At 40.4% G+C, this 20,760-nt stretch overlaps 1 protein-coding gene across 2 annotated transcripts in view; it reads left to right on the top strand.

Annotated features, from left to right (window-relative positions):
- The window catches only part of adgrb2 (adhesion G protein-coupled receptor B2), a 286,719-nt gene that overhangs the window by 77,852 nt on the left and 188,107 nt on the right, over positions 1-20,760 (top strand). Inside the window, exon 3 of one of the 2 annotated variants that reach the window (XM_080863973.1) lies at positions 2,298-3,201. In XM_080863973.1, the coding sequence (XP_080720099.1) occupies positions 2,313-3,201 (889 nt within the window). In that variant the 5' untranslated portion in view covers positions 2,298-2,312. Of the gene's footprint in view, positions 1-2,297; positions 3,202-20,760 lie in introns of those variants that run through there. The other variant, XM_080863974.1, reaches the window with a different exon arrangement.

The raw sequence follows: 20,760 nt of genomic DNA, 5'->3' as shown, positions 1-20,760 counted from the left end.
CCGGTTCACGTGGCATGCCCTTGTGGTTGTACATATGTGGTTTACCTGCCATTTCATTTACATACAACACACCATGAATTTCAGAAATTCCACTGTTTTTCTCTCTTTTATGCATTAATGTTTAATTTGGATTATATAACAAGAGCTTGGGCCCACTACAAGCAAGTTACCAAGACTACAGCTGAGGAGAAGAGAAAGAGAAGGATGTTTTTATTCTCTTTCACTCAGCTGGCTCACAAGAAGATGACATTTTGTGAGCTCATACACTTGACATCAAATAATCAAATGAGAATATTAAATAAAATTTAAAAATAGGTAAATAAAACCTAAGATGTGCTAAGTTGTGTCTTACTATTGTATAAGAAATTAAGGCAAATGCAGAAGTGTGTGAAAAAAAATTATACCACCCTTATTATTTCCATGTGAATGAAGAGGGTAAGTAGCAGCCAGGTGCTGCTAATCAAATGTACCTTATTAACTGATCTTCAGCAAATGTGAGCACCTCTGTAAAAGCAGAAGGTTTGGCACGGGGGTATTTAGAGCATTCAGGTGTGTTTTAAATCAGTGCCAAGGAAGAAAGACATCAGCAATAATCTTAGAGAAAGAAATTGTTTCTAATCATCTACAGAGACTGCAGAGACTATAAGACCTTTTTCAAACCATTTGACGTCCATCATTCCGCAGAAAGATGGATTATTCACAAGTGGAAAACATTCATGACAGCTGCCAATTCCCTAAGAGTGGAAATCTTCACCCCAAAGTCAGAACATGCAATGTTCAGCCTCGGTTAACATGTTAGATGTTAAAGTTTATGACATGACAAGTATGGCTTGTTTTGAATAGTTGCCAGGAGAAAGTCTCTCCCCTCTAAAAAGATCATGTTGCATCTGAACCAACCACAGGACTTGTGGAAAAATGTCCTTTAGACAGATGACACCAAAGCAGACACATTTGTGCTGATATGCTGTTTTTGGTATCGGCCAAATGCGATGCTGTGCATTATGGCCAAACACCTCATACCATCTGTGAAGCACTGTGGTGGAGGGGTGATGAGTTGGCTTGTTTTGCAGCCACAGGACCTGGACACCTTGCCGTCATTGAGTCAACCAATGACTGTTGTATACCAAATTGTTCTAGAGTCAAATGTGAGGCCATATGTCAATAGGTCATGAAACAGGACAATAATCCCAAGCACAGCTGCAAAAGTCCAGTTCAAACCGCATTGCATTTGAAATGTGCTGGAGGAATTTAAGAGAACCATGCATCAATTAAGTTAAGAAAAAAAAGCACATCAGCCCAGAAAGTACCTCATTCATGAGATGGCTTTCCAAGTCCTGCATCTTTGCATCTGAACATATTATTTATATAGAGCTCATTAATTCAAAGAAAATCTTTGTTTTTTTTTCTTTGCAGTTTCATTTTTTTAATTCATCAATGACTTTTTGTGGTATTGTGTAGTAGCTTTGTAAAGTTTTGTAATGTGTTTACAGTACAAAGTTGTGGTAAAAGTATGTGTTGTCTTGAGGCATTTATTGAATTTCAAAGCATAGTAATATTTTTTGCAAGAAAAAGTAGGTATTATGCTATAAGGTTATTGGTAGAGTGGTGCAAACATTTCCCATCTCCCACGCATCCTCTTCAAACCACAATTATGCAGAACCACTTGAAAGTCTTAGGTGATGGAGCCGACACACTGAGAATACAAAAATATAGTGACTATTGAAGTAGTTTCAAGTAAAATGCTAAAACACTGTATATAGAGGTTTTTTTGTCAGCTGTGTGTGTGTGTGTTGTGTGAGTCAAAATCAAGCTGTTGGCGGACCCTCACTGTGTCGGTGATGGTAATAGTTTGCCAGAGCCTTGGGGGAGCTTCTCAGCAGGCGATGGTGTGTGTATGTGTACGTGATGTTGTCTGTGTGTTTGTGTGCACATATCAGCAGGAAAGGGTAGAGCAGGCCCCACAGTGCATGTCTCAACAGCCAAGTCATCAACCCTTTTAATCCAGCCCAGCAGGGATGTGTTTGTGTTTTTGACGGCGCTTGTGTGTGTATGTTTGAAGAACTTCGTGAGAAGTGCTGCCATGAAGTTGTTTATATTCTACTCTGAGGAGTGGCAGAAAGCTGTCCAAAATATTTTCAGCTTGATGTGATTTTTTTAAATACAATATTGAACTTTTTCTCTTTTATCCATGGCATGTTGATTTTGTTTGAAAGTATTGCCTAATATGTCTAATGTCCAATCAGATCTCTCTCTATCCCCGCCTCACCCATCCTATTCTCTCTTCTCTCCCCCTGCAGGACGAATGTCATAGGATGAACACTGCTGGTGGGGTGTGTCTGTCTGTGCTGTCCTCTCTCCTGGCTGTGGCTGGGGCCCTGGCTGCCGTGTCTGCCCTCGCTCTAGCTCCTCTCTCTGCCCTGGCTGAGGCTGCCTATGGGGTTGCCAATAGCGTCCCCAGCACCGGGGCAGAGGGGGCCCCCTCGCCTTTGTCCTCACCATGCTCCAGCCTTGTAGCTGGGGTGCTCTATGGCTCTTTCTCCCTAAGGGAGCTTTTTCCCTCCAGGGCACCGGGTTGTTCCTGGTCTCTGGAAAACCCGGATCCCACCAAGTACTCCCTCTATCTCCGCTTCACGCGCCACCCTGTCATTTGTAGGACACACTCCCCCATGCTCCTTTCCCTTGACCACCACCTAGCCAATCAAAGCTGTCCCCTGCACTTACAGACGGCCACAGCCAGAGATCAGGAAGTCATCGATCTTTGTGGCAGCCGCACCAGTTCAGACGGACCTTACTCCTTTCTGCAGTTCGATAAGAACTTTGTCCAACTGTGTCTAACGAGACATCCAGCTGCAGATGAGCCTCAGGTATCTAAGGAATTGCTGGAGCTGAGACTGGTAGAGGTGTTACTCATTAACAACGAAAACTCCAGTCAGTTTACCTGCGGTGTGCTCTGCCGATGGTTCGAGGAGTGTTTGCACACTGATCACAATGGAGACCAGGAGGTTTCTGATGGGGATGGTTGTGGGATGACCCAGACAGGCTGTATTTGTCCAAATCACAACATTATGGCACCACCTGTTCCTCTGCTCCCAGAGACACCGCACACTTTCAGTAACGGGTCACTGGCTCCTGATGACTGTTGCGTCACCGAACTGCATTCCAATGATGCAATCGCCATAGCGCCCCGAGACGTACGACAAGGTAGGATTCCTTTCACTGTAATTTATGAGGTGGTGTTTCAGTGCTGGTCTTGCTATTTTCAGTGCATCACACATGAGCACACATCCCTATGTGAAAATTACTTTGGCCTTGTAACACAACGTGCAATAAAGCAAGATAGTCCAAGGTGCAAGCTGACCCAAACACTCTGAGTTGTTTATTTTATGTATCCACTTGGAGTAACAAATGGAAAAGAAAAGTTTGTTATCGTGCCTTTTTGTAGCACCTCGAGAAGCGGTGGAGGTGGCGAGAGGAGGGTCACATTGGCTGCTTGACAGATAATTTATTATTTGAATTTTGTCTTTTGCATGTTGGCCTTTAATTAAAAAAAAAAACGAAGCAGTTCAAAGGAGGCCCTTTAAACCTTCCATCAAAAGATTTGTAATGCCTGACAGAAATCCAGCCTTTTGATCTATATTTTAGAGATTCCCCCATGTGGCCAAGGGGTGGGTCTCCCATGACTTCAGTTTACATGCTGAACGGTATTGTGTGTGTATGTGTGTGTGTATCCATCCACTGAGAATGTTAGGACTAGATCAGATTTGACACCAATGGACAATATGCAAACCGTCTTTTCTACATCAATGAATTAGACACAAAGAAGACAATCCTTTCACGCACAATACATATGGAAATTTGTTTGCGTGTGTGCATCCGCATAAATCTGTTTTCTGCCTGCAAGCAACACAGATAAGTGCTTAATCCAAACAGAAATGGACAAGCACTTGTGCTAAAGCTTTCTAATCATTTCACTTCATCACTGCCACCAGAGTATTTAGTCTAATGTAATTAAATTAGAACAATATAGAGGTGCATGTGATATGCTGAGATGGAGTTTGCTTTTCAGGTCACATAATTGCATAATAATTTTCCTTTGGGTGCCTCATAAGCATGTTTGCAGTCTGCATAGTAATAATTAGAACCAGGTTATTGTTAGGCTTGGCCTTCCTTTAACAACACACTAACACACACACTAAGAGCTCTAGGGAGATTTTTACCTTGCTAGTGGGAAGGTTATCGTCTTCCGGATTTCATGAGCAGGGGAGCATTTATCATCTTATAACCTCATAGAGGAAGAAAAGGGTATACTTAAGGGAGATTAAGGAAGTGAGTCATTTACCATTTTGTCTTGACCTGATGTACTATTGCTTGAGAAAGTGCCATGTAACTGTTTTGGCCAAAAGTCAAACTGATAATGCAACTCTGTTAATTAATTCTAAGGGTTGCAGTGATATCCAGCTTATGCCACTGTCCTGAAAGACCTCTTAGCTTTATTTTTGTGTCACTTCCATAAGACAGTTATTTGCTGACATATTGATTAGCAGTCAGATGTATGGTTTGGAGAAGGTGGCGCTACCAAAACATCAGGAGGCAAAGCTGGAGATGCTAAGAATTTCAGTGGCAGTGACCATAAGAGAGAGCATTTGAAATGATTGCATCAGAAGGGCAGCTCAGGTTTTGAGTTAAAGTTAGAGAGATAAGGCTACCTTTAATCTACCAGGATAGGAGATATGCACAGGAAGGATAGTGGATATATTGGGTAAAGAATGTTGAATATGGCGAGCCAGGCAGGAGGACAAGAGAAAGACCACAGAGAAGATGTATGGATGTATTAAAGGAGGGCATTAAGAGGGTTGGCATGAGAGAGGAAAATGTTGGCAATAGGGTTTAGATGGATGCACGCAATCCGCTGTGGGGACCCCTAAAGAGAGCAGAGAAGAAGAAAAAAAAGATTAGTTAGCAACCAGCCACTGTCCACTCCTGCAGGATGTTCTCAACCCCTGGTCTTCTGTAGAAAACATTTTTTTCTCACCAGTTCCCTTTTGCAGTAATTATCCATAAATGTTAAAATTACTGTAAATCCAGGACTGTGCTGTCAGAGTAACAGCCATAATCTTGCCTTTACTCTGCTCCTGTCCCCTTTCTGTCGACTGAAAGATAAACAATTTTGCCCCCGCTGAGTCAGAGACACTCAAAAACAAAGCTTAAATGCCAGCTTTCTCCTTCGTGCCGGTCCACTTTTTGCCTTAATGCATGGTTGCCAATTTTCAACTGTCAGCTGTGGTGAGACTCAGACACTCACTTTAAATTTAAGACGAAAACAAATAGTAAAAATTAGAACAAAGGAAATGAATTTTGACTTTAGTAAACAGGGTCTGAGTCTTAGGACAACATCTGTATAAAAGGAAATGAAACTGAAATGAAAAAGTAAAACTGCTACTCTGTAACAGCTCATCTGTCTCAGTTGCAGAAAGACAGACTCATTTATTATTGATAATAAAAATAATAATTAATGACCTAACCCCTCATCGAGATGCATCTATTTACCATATTGCTTCCATAGTTATGCAACAAATACGACTTCATTCCCAGCCAGAATTAAAACAACTGTTAAAAGTTAAAGGTCAGTTGAAACACATAAAAACTGTAGTTTTTCTGATAGTGATGGGCGCGTGTCGGTGCTAAAAAAAAAAAAAGAAGAGGTTTTGGCGCAAGAGTTAGGAAATTAGAGGAAAAGCATATAAAAACAAGCACATCAAAGAAGAAGATGAAATAAGGCAGGGTTGCCAACTCGCGATGAGAAGCCATGATGGGAACTAAATATACTGCAGTTCTTTCTTCATAAATTTTACATAAGCAATCCACTGGACATCTAATTAGCTGAACTCACAACTAAAACTTCTGAAGGTAACAATTCTATAGATCTTTTCCTTGAAATGGGCAAACAGATCTAATTACACCGAGTTACACAATCAGTATCTTTAGATTTTAGATTTATAGATGAGATAAATACATGATCAACAGAACTTTCTAATTCGTCATGAATACAAGTTAAACTCAGCAGTCGAGTTTCTTGTTTTAACAAAAGTAATTTATCAACACAGTTTACATTGTTAAGCCGTTTGAATCTGAAATCTACTTTTTTTTCCTTTTTACAAGATGACCTTAACCAGTACAGTAATCAAATTGTACTAAATATGACCTAGGGTACCTACAAGGGAGCCAGAGGCATCAAATGATGAGTATTTACTTGTGAAAAAAGCCTGTTTGCTCTTCATCCATGGAGTTGGCAAAGAAAGAATTTATCTATGTAGTTTATTAGAGTGACACTTTGCTCAACCAGGTCTTTAATACCGCATATGTGTATTTTTCTATAGGCGTCTCAGTGGATGCTGGCAGGGAGAGATGGTACTTTGTAGCCAAACAGTTCATAGTAAATTCAACAAACTTGTTTGCAGAATATGAAATTGAATCTCCTCTACTGACACTGACTCTTCGAGGAGCAAACTAAACAATAATAATCATTCAACTCTCTAATCTAACTTTCTCAAATTTGCTGCAAATGTCTCAAATGGCAGAGAGTATGGAAAGTAATGCAAACAGATTGCTTTTCCAGTTTAATAAACATGTAACCTTGGGCTTTTTCTCAACTGCTGTAAATAGTTTGCAGTTTTAGTTACTCTAAAAAGCTGGACTTACACATGACCTGCAATGTACGTATACCTAAAACAGCAAAAAAGCCATAATGCAATACGTTTATGCTTTAAAAGGCTTTTCTCTATATTTTTTGTAACTCTTGTGCTTATGATGTGATTCTTAGAGCTAACTGTTATACCACGACCATGAGCAAGTGAAGGCACATTTCAGTTCCTGAGATGTTTTGTGGCTGAATGTCAGGTCTGCTTGATAAAACTCAGATCCCCGGCTTTTCCAATCCATCAGCAGCTGTCTCCGCCCACACCTGATGTCTTCCACATAATCATTTTGTATTAAGCGAAAAAGAAAAAGGAAATACAAAGTGCTATCATACATGTGCACACATTAGCATGTGGCTAATATTTACAGTTGAAAGTTTGTGACAATGCTTATTTCCACATGCTATTTATCTCATGGTCTTTACATGTTATGCTTTCTTCTTCTGTCTTTTCTAAAACTGAAAATATTACAGCTAACTCTCCTTTGCACATTAATCAAATGCACGTACTAAAATGGACAGAGATCTCAGCATTACATAAAAATATTAATTTCACATTCTCATGTTCTTATTTCTATTGCGGTATAAAGTGAGCTTGAAGGCTTTGCTCCTGCAAATACACAGGATCCTTTAGATTTCTATTTGGAATGAAGGGCAGCCTTGCTTGAGTGAATTATTTGGCCTTTTTAGAGATGAAGAGAGAAAAACCATTTCTTAATCTAGCCAATTCTTAATGGTGAACTACACTTATATATCTACACAGCAATGAGAGAATACATTAAATCTTCAAAGGAACTCTCAAATAAGATACCCTGATTGCATGTCTTTAGTGCATGTGGGTTCAATTAGTACATTGCTGCTATTAAATTGCTGATGAAAATAGGGACCATCCATTATGTCCACCCTATTCTAAGATCCTGTGTAATTTACATGATAGCTTGTAGTTTTACTCATTCATGTCATGCCTGTGATTTGTCAATTATGTATTCATAAAGTCCGCACGTGTGCCAACAACAGCACTGTGATAGATGACAGATGGCTTCTCCTGGTGTATGAAGTGTAAGGATTAAGTTGATGACATGGAGTTCCTTGTCATGTCAGCTTGTGGCTTCCACCACATTTGCCCGTAGCTTCTACCTCACCTAATCGGAAAATGGCAATAAACAGCAGATTTATCTTACCGTGGTATACTATATTTCTTAATATCATGAGCTGTTCTGGATCCCGAGGACGTAAGAACGTCTCATTTATGTGAGAGACAGCTGAACGGAGAATATGAAGCTAGCATCATTGTTTTCAATCATTCATCAATCATTTGTGAGAGAATTACACCATCCTGTATGTGTTGGCTCATTCATCACACTACAATATCTACCGTAGTTGCCCTTTGATTTAATTAGTAGGCATGCACATATTGAATTGGGGCTCTAAGTGGAAGCTTCCTTCTCAAGTTTGCAAGGGTGTAATTTGGTGCTTGTTTTTCTTTTGTTATTCATCGTATTGTTTGCACTAGTTGGTATTAGGAATGAAAAGACTGCTGTTGTAAGCACAGAGAAGTGTCAGTTTAAATAATGTACTCTTCAGGAAATACTATAGGATGCAGCCTCAAGCTAACCTTAAAAAATTTCAGCCTCTGTTCTCCATGCCAAGAAGACGGGAGTCCATTCTTTTAAAGAAAAAAAAAAAGAAAAACAAGTCCATAAACTCCATAAACTGCACTGGTTGCATTTTACTTAAATGCAACGTGGTGTATATGTATTGCTATTCTTTAAAAAATAAATAGAAAAGTTAATAGAGTAATTTTACTGTAATTTTTCCTTTATTTATAAAAAAAAAAGGCTCAACCTTTACAGTAAATACCAGCACTTTGTTGTTCTTAATTACTATTGTCAAAAGAATTTTTATTGGTGCCGACTGTTAGACGTACAGTCTTGTGTTCTTTTTCTTTCTTTCTTTCTTCCTTTTATTTTGGCACTGGAGTGGAACTAAAGTTCAACCCATAAATATAGGAATGAAGCAGCTGAAGAAGTGTCCACTGCCTCCAGTGCAAGTGCAATCTGGCTTTGTGCTGTCATGACACATTCGGGTCATATTTGTAATGTCCACCAGCAGTGTTTACAAATGCAGGAGAGCAAGGACAGCTGGACTTGTCTTTGACTTGTATTTCTCTTACTTTAATCTGAGTGACTTTGATCAGCTACAGTGGTACACAATGATTCATTCCTTTAACAGTCCAGTACCACAGAGACCTGTGCACATAATAAAATATGCTCAAGTTTCATAAATTGTCGGAAAAAAACATATATTTCAGGATGACAGTTTTTGTAATACACAATGCTGTTCAAATGTCTTAAGTCACCCGATTTTTATTAGGAAAATAACAAAATTTGTGCAGTGATTTATTGAAATGTGCAAATGGAAATGGAAATATAGTGCGTAAGGCAAAAACTGAGTTTGTACAATTCTAAAGAGCTTGAAAGTCAGTATTTTGTATTACAACCTTTCTGGTAATTTTACTTTGTAAATGGAGGCATTCAAAGCTCTTCTTTGAAGAAGCTTGACCTGCCTTTTGTACTTTTTTTGATCAACATGACCCCACGCTGCTTCAATAATGTGAGTTCTTCTTGTGGAATTTGGCGTTTGAATAGTTTCTTGACGGCCAAACTTCCAGTGAGATCATTTCTTCCATGAATAAAATGAATAAAGAAGTGATGGATGACTTAAGACTTTCATACATGACTACAGTATTTTACTATGCTTAGTTACAGATACTTCATGGCAAGTCTGCATGCTTAAATATTGACATCTGAATTTCTGCGAGTAAGGTGTCGTTAATTTCCTTATACGCTTCATTATCCAGCTGTCAAAAGGTCACTTTGCTGGACATCTGCCTTAATCCCTGCACATTCCCACATCCATACTGCACACACTCACACACACTCACATACACAGTTACAGCATTTCACTTCCAAGGGAATTCATGTTAACACAGATTCAGGTTGCGGATTATGTCATATGCATGTGGTAGGGGTGTAGAAAGAGGAGGTGGAAACACAGAAAGGAGGAAATTAGAGAGGGAACTGGGATTTGACGAGAGCTCTGGGGACCAGATCAACCTTGCATTGAGCAGAAGCCAGTGGTCCGTCACTTAAAAATACACACTTACACACGCACACCTAGACACAGACACACACACAAGCAGTCAGTTCATCCCTTCCTCACGGAATACTATCGCTTCTTGGTAATTAGAGCGGAGAGAAGTGTGTGCTTTTTCTTGTGTATCTCGAGCAACATGGGTAATATGTGTTTATTCTCACAGTGTGCTGGTACACTGTATTTACATACAGGTGTTTGCATAACCCTTTACCCAAACACATACAAACACAATGAAAAATGCAGGCTGCAAACACACGCCACGGCTTATGACAAAGAGTAATTGCATGCCATACAATACAGTAGCTGCGGAGATATTTTTTCCCTAAAAGAATGGAGCACGGCCACGTGTGTGTGTGTGTGTGTGCGTGTGTGTGTGTGTGTGTGTGTGTGTGTGTGTGTGTGTGTGAAAGACTGTGGCAGGAGAATTAGTATTCTGTGCACATGGTACTGAACGGGCTCAGCACTGAGCCCCTTTATGCTTCAGCAAAGGCCCAAACACTCACATAAGCACACACACACACACACACACACACACACACACACACACACACACACACACACACACACACACACACACACTCACATTAACACACACACATTGATAGACATACACACCTTGTCATTTAAATCCTTTCCCATTTTCTCAACAGATTGCTTTGGATCAGTATGGATTGGAACAGTACACAAGCCAACTTCCTGCTGATGCCATTAAATATGCCACAAATCAAAATTATATTGTATATTGTGTATTTTCCAATAAATATGACCTCTTTGTCCTCTTTTTCTTACATTCTTTTTTTGTTTTTTTTTGTTTTGCAGATGGCACAATACATTTGCATAGTATGCATGCTTGCTTGACTCCTACATGTTATACTCTGCCACTATGTCTTATTTTGCTTCCCACCACTGCCATCTGCACATATAGATTCAAGATGTTTATTCTCAGTTTTTGACACAGATTTTGGTTTTTTTTAAGCGGGTTGTATTCTGTTAGAATTCTATTATGTGAGCTGTGTTGATGTGTGATATTGCAGGTGTTAACTCCAATACACAAACAGCTTATAAAAGGCAATTTCAGGCTGTTTAGATTGAGTTCTGTAACTCCTCTCTAATTAGCGTCTTCAGATATCTCGCTGCGTTCCAATTGCATCCAATGTCGTTTCTGGTGCGCTGGTTAGCTTTTTGAGTTGAAAAAGAAAATGTACGATGTTTAAACTCAATTTGCGTTTTCAACAAAGACAGAATTTGATCCATAAATGATCCATAAACAGGTAGACACAATGACTTTTTTAACACCAAAGGATTAAAAAAGTATTGTAAAAAGCATATACTCTCACTCACTCATGCTAAATGATCTAGTAAACTTCCTGTTTGTTTGTTTGCTTCTTTTTCTTTTTTCTTTTTTTTACCCCTGTGGTGATGAGGGCAAATCTGCATGGTATACCAAAGGCTTAAGCGGGTTTTGACCTTTTCATCTCATTTCTCTCACCAATCAGTCATGGCATATGGCTGCCCCTTCCTGGGCCTGGTTCTGCTGCAGGTTTCTTCCTATTAAACGGGAGTTTTTCCTTCCCACTGTAGCTAAGTGCTTGCTCAAAAGAGGTTGTTGTAGTTTTCCCTCTATTATTTTGGTGTCTTTACCTTACAAAATAAAGCACCTTAGGGTGACTGTTTTGATTTAACGCTATATAAATAACATTTAATTCAATTCAATTGAGCTCAATTGAATTAAACTGAAAAACCTTATTAATCAGAGAATATTTATGGAAGGAATTGGCAATATGTTCTCCAGGAAAATACTATACCAATACTAGCTTACTGAGAACAACATAAAAAGAGTGAAGACACATATAACATTAAAATGCATACATACATACACACACACAGACAGACACACACAAGAGGATATAGGAAGAATATAGTACAGCAGAGTTTCAGTATCCTGGCCCCGTGTTGAAAATGCCTTTCAGATCCCAAGGGTGTAACTGGTCGAGGGGAATAAGATGGGGGGCAAAGGTTGGTGCTGAATTAGGTCTATCACTCTGTCTGCACCTAATGAAAGTTGTATGATGTTAGGAGGCGAGCGAAGTCAGAGTAAAATTGTGAGCGGGATATTTTAGGCCAGCGGAAGTTTTGAGCGACATGCGAGGAGATGAAGTGAAGCGAGGGAGATGTGGTTAAGGCACCAGTGGGCCAAATTAGATAACCTCCAGAGAGCCCCCATCCCATGCATACCCATCATTTGAGACTGCACTGTGCAGCATGTGTGTGTATGCCTGTGTGTGTGCATGAGTAGAGAGTGAGAACAAGAGCAAGTGTGAGTTAGTGCGAGCGCCTAGGATATTTGTGTGTGAACGAGTGGATGACGAAAAACCTCAGAGCTACAGCGTCTCTCAGAAGGCTCTCACAGCTTTAGAGTGGCCATAGAGCGATTCGTTGATAATGGAATACAATGATGTATTACAGCGCAGACACACACATAGATGCACACTCACATAGTCTGTATCACTCTCTGGCCCACTGACTCCCAAAGTCAAGCTCCGATGACTTCATGTGATCGATTAACTGCAGAAAATAGACAGGCATTCCACAGAGCACCTGTGCCCACAGTCGCATGATACAATCCCCACAGGAGGCTAGCGTGCATGTGGATGTGTGTGCAATTGTTTGTTGGACTTCCAGTCGCGTGATGATATTAAAAAAAAGCTTTCCAATGTCAAAGTCCAACCATGCAAATCTCTGTGACAGGGTTAACATTTTGCGTGAAGCATCAGCCTCTGCGGTTTTATAAAGAGTAAAAAAAACAAGAAAAAAAATATGTTGGTGTGGCACCGCTTGCTGATTTTCAACCACACACCCCTGCGTTGTTTTGGCAACAGTGACATTTCATGTGAGCGCAACGCTGACATGCAGTTTGAAGCAAAGCATTTGATTTTAAGCAACTATCTGAGGGATGCGAATGGCGGTTCACCTGCACGACAAAATTCTGTCTTTGCTTTGACAAGAACACAACAAAAGCCTTTGCCTACATACAGTGGCAATTTGATCCATCACAATTAGCTTGATAGCTGTGCAGTGGAGCACGTGATGCTAATGTGGCTATGGGTACTATTCCACTCCCAGCAGCCCAACTGTAGGTGACATTTATCTATGTTTTTCACTGACTTTTAGTGTTCTTCTCCTCTGACTTTCCTTCTAACATCAGTGGAACGCCATGAATTATGTTAGGCCGTTTGTATTCCCTCACTTCATGTGCTCCATCTGTTATGGCTGGGTGTTGCTGCCTGCTTAAAGTGTTCAAATATATTGTTTTAAATTGGAAAAGAGGAACAGACGATACAGTTTATATCAGTTTGATTTGACGCAACACTTTTCTCCTGTAAACTCTCCAGCTTGTGGACCCTATCCCACCACTCCCTTCACATCTCCAGTCCTGCTCACTACACACTACTCATCAAACCATAAATAATAAGTGATGTCAAACATAATATTAAAAAGCACTGAAACACAGAAAGTGCTGAGCATCCACTATGTCACTTTAGTGCTTTAAGATGTTAGTTTGGATCAACCCAGCTCTTGAGAACACCAAGCAAAGCAGAGCAGCTCCCGTATTACTCCCAGACTCAACTATTGGAATTACTATTCATCACATATATGGGGCCTCATAGTATCATATTATCCTAACAGAGAATTTCACTCTTGAAGGACAAGTTTACCTGTGATTCTCCCATTTTACTTTAGTTTTTTCCCCATATTTTTTAACAATACATTGAATTTCATGGACCCTACTAACAGTGTGACTATGTGGAATCAGTTAAATGTTTGGGCTTTTGAGACAGTCACCCTAAGGTAAAGCTTAAAACTTTCTTTCTTTTTTTAAAATTGAAACTTATTATTACGGGCTCAGTCACACAATAGCAAAATTATGATGTCAACCTTGGGACTTGGAAAAATTTAATTCATTTTTTTTTGCTCTTTATATTCTGATTCTAATTCTATATAAAAGCAAGGTTGCCAAGTGTCATTTTGCACTTAAACCGCTGTCCTGCAATAACTTTGTCACTATTTGTGGAGGAGTTTCTAAATTTGTGTTTTAAATCTATGATACTAGGGTTCTGATTGAGCTCTGTAAGCCGTTTATGTCAATTTCTAGAGTTAGCAAAGTTTAATGTTAGTATTTTGTACATGTAGATGGCACCAGATAACCATCATATTATCGCAAACAGATTGCATTTAATTGCCAACTTGTCCACACTGCTTCGCAAGCTCCATCCTAATGCTGTTTCATCACCATCTTGAGGCAACTAAGTTCCTTTGGAGCCAGCAGCAGACTGCAAATGTTTCAGACCTGTCCTCATCTTTGAAGCAACGATTTCAAAGGCCTATGTTTTCACTCCTTGTGCATAAATATATATTGCGTGTCATTCGCTTTTTCCCCATCTTTTTCTGCAGTTTGTGTCTTTGTTATTGTGTTATTCGGCACGTCTCTATGCTCATCTATCCTGTCTTCTTTTTCTCCTCTTCCTCCAACCAGTTGGAGCAGATGGCTGCTCCACCCTAAGCCTGGCGATTCTGTTACAAGCAAGTTGTCTCTCAGTGCAGTGAGCGAGCTTATACAGGATCTAATCGTTGAGTTTTCTTTCTCTAAAATTGTGGGGTCTCGCTGTACAACACAAGACGAGATGGCTGTTGTTGTGGCGTGATAGCCACTGATATGGCTTTGTGTCGACATGGATACTTGCTTCTGATTGTTTCTCTAATTCTTCAAAATAAAGAACAGAAACTGTTCAGCAAATGTGACTTTGCTGTTGATTGAAAGCAACCTTTTTGCTTGTACCTTTTCTTGACAAGTACTGTGCCACTCCAACAACTCACCAAAAAAATCCCCAACACACAATAGCCCTGGTGAATAGCATGTGAGCTTTTATAAAGTAATTGTTCCCAGTGTATCTTGTCCACTCATAGTTCAGCCATGCGTGGGAAGTGCAATGCTTTGACCCATGTGGTAAACAACTGGCCACCTGAGCCCACAGCAGTTACTTTGCATGTGTATCTGCTTTTGTATCAGCATTCACAGCATAAAGCGCATTTGCTCTCGTGACCGTATATGCGTGCGTGGTGGAGTGTGAGGAGATAATCTTACTTGCTGGGACATCTGGAAGATTTATGGTGGCAGTATAATTACTTCTTGGTACAGTAAGTGATTTAACACATGTGGAACCTGCCACCTGTCAGGTGGAATGAGGCTGGAAACGCCTTTGCAGTTGATAACCAGTGGTGATCTAATGCTCTTCTGAAGGTGCTATGGATACTAACATCCATTTCAAGAAGTGAGCTGATGGTATTGTCACCAGGAGAGACATAGTAAGACAGACAGAGGAGGGTTACTGATACCAAGCATCAAGGCACATGACATATTGCCTGCCATTATGTAAATCTGTTTTTTACTTCCAAGTATCAAGGAAAGACACATTCCCATGCTGCTGCTGCTGCCGGGGTGCATTTAAGTTCAAAGACCTGTAAGTGTATGTCGTCTTGAACTGTTTCTATTCTTGATGCATGATGGAGAACTTACCCTGGTACACAGCCCTGAAAGAAGATGGGGTTTTATAGCTGTGTGTGTGTTACCGCTCACTGGCATTTGCAAATATCTGTCCCACATTCAGGGTGTGTCCACTGCAAAATCATATAAAAAAAATATTAAAAGAAAAATGGAGAAAAGGTTTCCCCAGCGTTTGTCTTATCTTTAGTGGAATTCATACTTTCTGATTAGAACCTATATCTGTGGAATTAAAGTGGAATTTTGCAGGTGTGTGTGAGAGGGAAGGACCTGGTAATACGGCGTTGTGACGCTGAGATTTGTTGTTCGGGTCAATTTCATCCCACAGCTTATTAGCATGGCCTAGCACTTCATGCTCTATCATTTTGCCACAAGTGACTTCCTTGATATTTTTGTGAAGTTTGGCCGGTGACACTAAAGATCATCAGTGTCTTAATCTTAAATTGACATTGGCATACTACTGGCTGTCCTGAAGGCTAAATTACCCTGTTGCTGAACAGAGTAATCACCAAAATGTTGCAAAATGTTACAAACAAGGTGTCTGTTAGTGGCTGTGTGTGATGCACCAGGTTATGACTGTCTCTTGTTAGTGGGAATGTGTGTATTTTAACCCACGCCGCAATCCTTTCCTAAGCCTAACCAAGAAGTTTCAAATGCCAGTGAGTGAAAGCAAAACGAGGCAAAGTGGGTAACACTTTGCACAAATGGGACCCAGTTTGTTGGCGTTACTTATACCTGCTGCTTAGTGATGGGAGGTCCGGCTCTTCTATTTTAGCCTAATTTAACAATTAGGAATGTTTTTTGTGCTGGGAGACAATTTTTTATTCATGTTTTTATAAAATAAATATTTTTATTCATTTACTACTACTAAGGAGAACATACATGGGGTTTAAGGCCTGGACAAAAGTTTGAAATGAAAAATGGCTGAAAATAAAAATGGGTGTGATTTCAGCCAGTGCCTCATTTTAGCTTTGCAGTCTTCAGCAGGGCTGAGCAGGAGCACCTGAAGATTCAGCTCTCCTTGTCGTTGTTTACTACAATGAATCGGCTCGCTCACAAATGACACATCACTATTGCTGTCCCTGTAAAACTATGATGTCACCTTTTTATAAAAAGGTGCAGGATTTCCTGGTCGTCAACCAGGAGATTGTTGACGACAAGGTCAGTTGCATCTACTAAATTCTACAAAAGGTTGGACTTATTCTGTATTTTCACATCCTTTGAGCCGTCAGATTTTTTAATGAATTCTAGAATAAATGTAATTACTTGCCTCATGCAAGCATTGCATTTCTTAAGATTTATATGAGGGAACTCATTGCAGATTCTTATGTATGAAACTATGATTTACTTATCATGAAAGGACCAGATCATTCTGGGACACCTGCCCGCGTTACATCTTTATTCTTAATATAACCTTTATGATAGTTGCACATGGACACTCTTCCCCCCTCCAATGTCTCCTCTGGTGAACTTATCTGTGTTCATTTGGCTTGACAAGAGGGGAATCTGTTTGCCAGACACATGATAGCCTCCCATGGACAAAGCTATCTATCTTAATACAGTGAGGGAAACTCTCTCTCAGACACACAGACACGCGTAGTTCTTCCTGAAAGCCTAGTGTGTGTTTCAAACACTGCAGATGTGAATTTCAAAATCATTCCCAATCACTAAGCATGACCTTTGTTTGTCTCCTGTGACTGAGCTATACAATCCCTGGAATTTTAAATCTTCCGTTTTTCGTATACATAGCTATTCATTTTCAGAGGCTATCTGTGAAAATAGCTGTAATTCCTAAAAAAGTTAAAGCAATGCTTTTATTAAACCCTTTGAATTAAAGCTGAAAGTCTGCATTTCAATCAAGTCTTGATTGTTTGATCCACTCTGGTGGTGGACAGAGTGGTAACTGTGAGAGAGACTGGCCCTGAATACTGGATCAGAAATACACAAACACACATTGGAATGCTCACAAAGATGAATGTGCACTTAAAAAAAGAAAAGCATACACACAGCACAACACAAACGCCCATCAGCTTGCAGCAGAGAGGGAGATATAACAGTTCCTGCAATGGGAATCTGGCAACGCTGCTCAAGATGAACACAATAGCTTGGCATGAAGGTGATCACGCGTGTGCTTGTGAGTGTGCAAAGGAAGCAAGAAAGGGTGCTGTGGGCAAGCGAGTCGATATCTGACAGCAGCCACCTTCTGTAACTGGAGTAAAATTCCCCCCAAAACATCAAAACAGCGAGCTGCGAATGGTGACCACCGAGTGACAGCCACTCCTGCCCTTGCGAAGTCAAAGTCAGACTTCAAAAACAAGCATGACTGGTGCCTCTCTTGCTCTCCCTCTGCCTCGTGCGCTCTTTTTGTCAGTGCACATCATCGTCACCAGCCGGTGTGTGGCAATTAAATATATCCCTGGGCAATGACGCCCTATTTAGAAATCATTACAAGACAAGGAAATCGTGCCCCTCGTCTTTAGCAAAAACACACGGGAAAGTGTATGTGCCCGTCTGCCTGTGTGTGCGTGTGTGTGTGTGTGTGTGTGTGTGTGTGTGTGTGTGTGTGTGTGTGTGTGTGTGTGTGTGTGTGTGCTGGTCGGTTTCCTGTGCATCCCTTACTTTCGCTATCCGTCATTCTGTTCCGCTCATCCATGGCTCTTTGCTTCCAAGATAACTCTCCCCCTCAGACAGTTTCCAGGAGAGCAGTAAATCCTCTCCTTCCTCCTTTTACCCTGGCCTCCTTCCCTATATGTCAGTTATAGATGTTATCATCTGCATGTAATAGAAACAGAGCAGTGGGGAGACACTATGGTCAACTACACAAGTGCACATGCTGGAAAACTGAATGTCAGGGCATTTTAGGTAGTGGTCAGTAGTACTTTAATATTTCTTATTTTTACTTCCTTTTTTTTACCAGTATTCTTGACAGGAAAGAATATTTCTGCTTTTGGGAGGTTTTGTGTGTGTTTTTACAGAGCAGCCGACTCCCAGAACAGTTTCCTCCTGTTTCTGCTCCTTTTTAGATCTCCTCGTTTCTTCGTGTAATCGGAATCTTACATAAAAGGAACCTTGCTGTTTATAATATTTGATTGAAATGCTTTAATGCAATCATCAAAGACTGAAACAAAAAACAGAACAGAAGAACAGTCACAGGCTTGTGTCCAATTACAGACTTTCCATTACAGAGGTTGTGTTGATTCAGAGGCTGCTCCGACTGTTTTCATACTTCAAATACATGTAAATATGTTATGCTTAATTGTCTGAGTGACTTTGAATAATGATCCCATTAGGCTTTTTTTTTTTAAATAATTCTGCATCAACCATTAGTGTTTTATTGGCCTTTTTTCTTCTTCTTCTTTTTTTGACTATACAGTAATCTGCATATCTGATGGGATGTTTGCAGGAGTGAACTTAATCACTAGCAATTCTGTCTAATGTTTCAGCGAGCCAGTGTGCCTGCCATCATGCAAATGAAGACAATTTTCATCAAATAAATACACAACAGAGTTGAAAGAGAGTTGCAAAATGAAAGGAAAAAAAGATGCCAGGAGACTAGAAACAATTCATATTAATTCAAATTTATATCGTTGTAATCCTGCCTTGGGATGAAAGTTTACGACACATGTGACCTTATTAATATATAAATAACAGGCCAAATAAGTGAAAAGGGGTGTGTGTGTGTGGGGGGGGGGGGGGGGGGGGGGGGGGGGGGGGGTCGCCTTGTATTTCTGTCCGTTTTTTTGGGGGGGGGTGGGGGTTGTAAAGTGAGGTATGCTTTCCTGGTCTTGCAGGAAATAAATGCACCTGGGATTTATCGACACACTGGCTGTTATAAGCCTACTGTCACACTCCAGTAGTTACCCATGGCGGATTTAAGACTCAGGAAAGAAGAAACACTCTTAGTCTCCATCTCAGTCTCGTTTTCCTTTCCTTTGTACCCTGCTGCAGGTACTTTCATGCTACTGCAGCCAATTGTTACTCAAATGTGGCCAGGTGGCGCCCGATAGGTGTTTTGGAATGCAAATTTTGTTAAAGTTTCCAATGTGAAAATCGATGTGTTTGTGCTAACCTTCCCTCTAATCCTGACCTATAGGTGGGACGTGGTCACTTTTCCCCTCAGCCTCCCCAGTCCGACCATGTGCACAGCTGCCTTGAAATTGTGTTTTGTTTATATGATGGTAAAATATTCATAGAGGAAAAATAGCCATGGAAGCTGTCCATATAATCTCCAATAAAGTGATATGTAAATCCACCACGCATAGACACACAGGTGCCCAGACACCAATGCAAGGAGAACTGACACCCTCAAGGGCAAAATGAAATGAATGACAGCAGCACCTGCCTGTGTTTGTCCTGAGAGCCAGATACCTTTCTTATACAACAACAGACATGTAGATGCCGCACACATACATACACACGCTCACACACACTCACACAAGCACAGCTCACAGACTGATGCTGCGGTTTGGGAGTTAGTATCGATCGACACTCGTCAGCATGTCCTCTATAACAAGCCCTGTCCCCAAAAGGACTGCAGCAAACCTGTCAGGGAGAGCCGGAGGAAAAAAAAACACTGGGCATACCTGTCTGTTCATCCAATTTGCTTCTTCCATTTCAAACTTCAGTTGTTTTACATGTTGCTATGGCAGCCCCGAGAGGTCACATGCACTCCAAATAAGCTGCAAAGGCACAGAAAATACAAGAGAAGGTCAATAAAAGCCTTTTTTTGTGGAGACAATAACATGACGGAACAGCAGCTGAAGTGACAGAAAGAGAAAGATGTGTAGGACTGCACCACGAGATGCTTAAAAGAAGCGGAGGATTCATTTTTGTCGTGAGGGAGAAAAAGATGCAAAGTAATGTGTGTTTTAATATCATGACTCATATAATACTGTAGATGCATGTTTTAGCTAACTAGCTGTTAGCTTGTCACTTACGCAGCTTTACCGTCATGTTATTCTCTCCCCAAAAACACTTCTGTTGTGAGTTTTCACAGCACTTTTCTATTTGCTTGTGTGACAGTTTTTGACCTCTCAGGAGCACTGTACATTTCTAAGACATTTTGGCAAACGAATAATTATTATTAAGTTGTATCCATGATGCCACTGCCAAAATTATAGACGATAGAGAGAAAGAAAGAAAAAGCTGATAGGTGAAACCTACTCCGCACGAGTTACCACCGAGCAACCAAATAAGTTAGTGGCTTTCACACACTGCATTGCCTAATTTGTTCGAGACCTTTATTGTTTTTTTTTGTTTTGCCTTCTGCAATGCATTCTTGAAGATTATGAGCAAGGGCAGAGTGGCTGGAACCAAAGCACAAGCCTGATGATAATGATGAAGTATCCAG

The sequence above is a fragment of the Rhamphochromis sp. 'chilingali' genome (genome assembly GCF_963969265.1).
Source record: "Rhamphochromis sp. 'chilingali' genome assembly, chromosome: 17".
Lineage (NCBI taxonomy): Eukaryota > Metazoa > Chordata > Actinopteri > Cichliformes > Cichlidae > Rhamphochromis > Rhamphochromis sp. 'chilingali'.
Note: the sequence above shows the minus strand (reverse complement) of the source record. Positions and strands in the feature narration are given on the sequence as shown.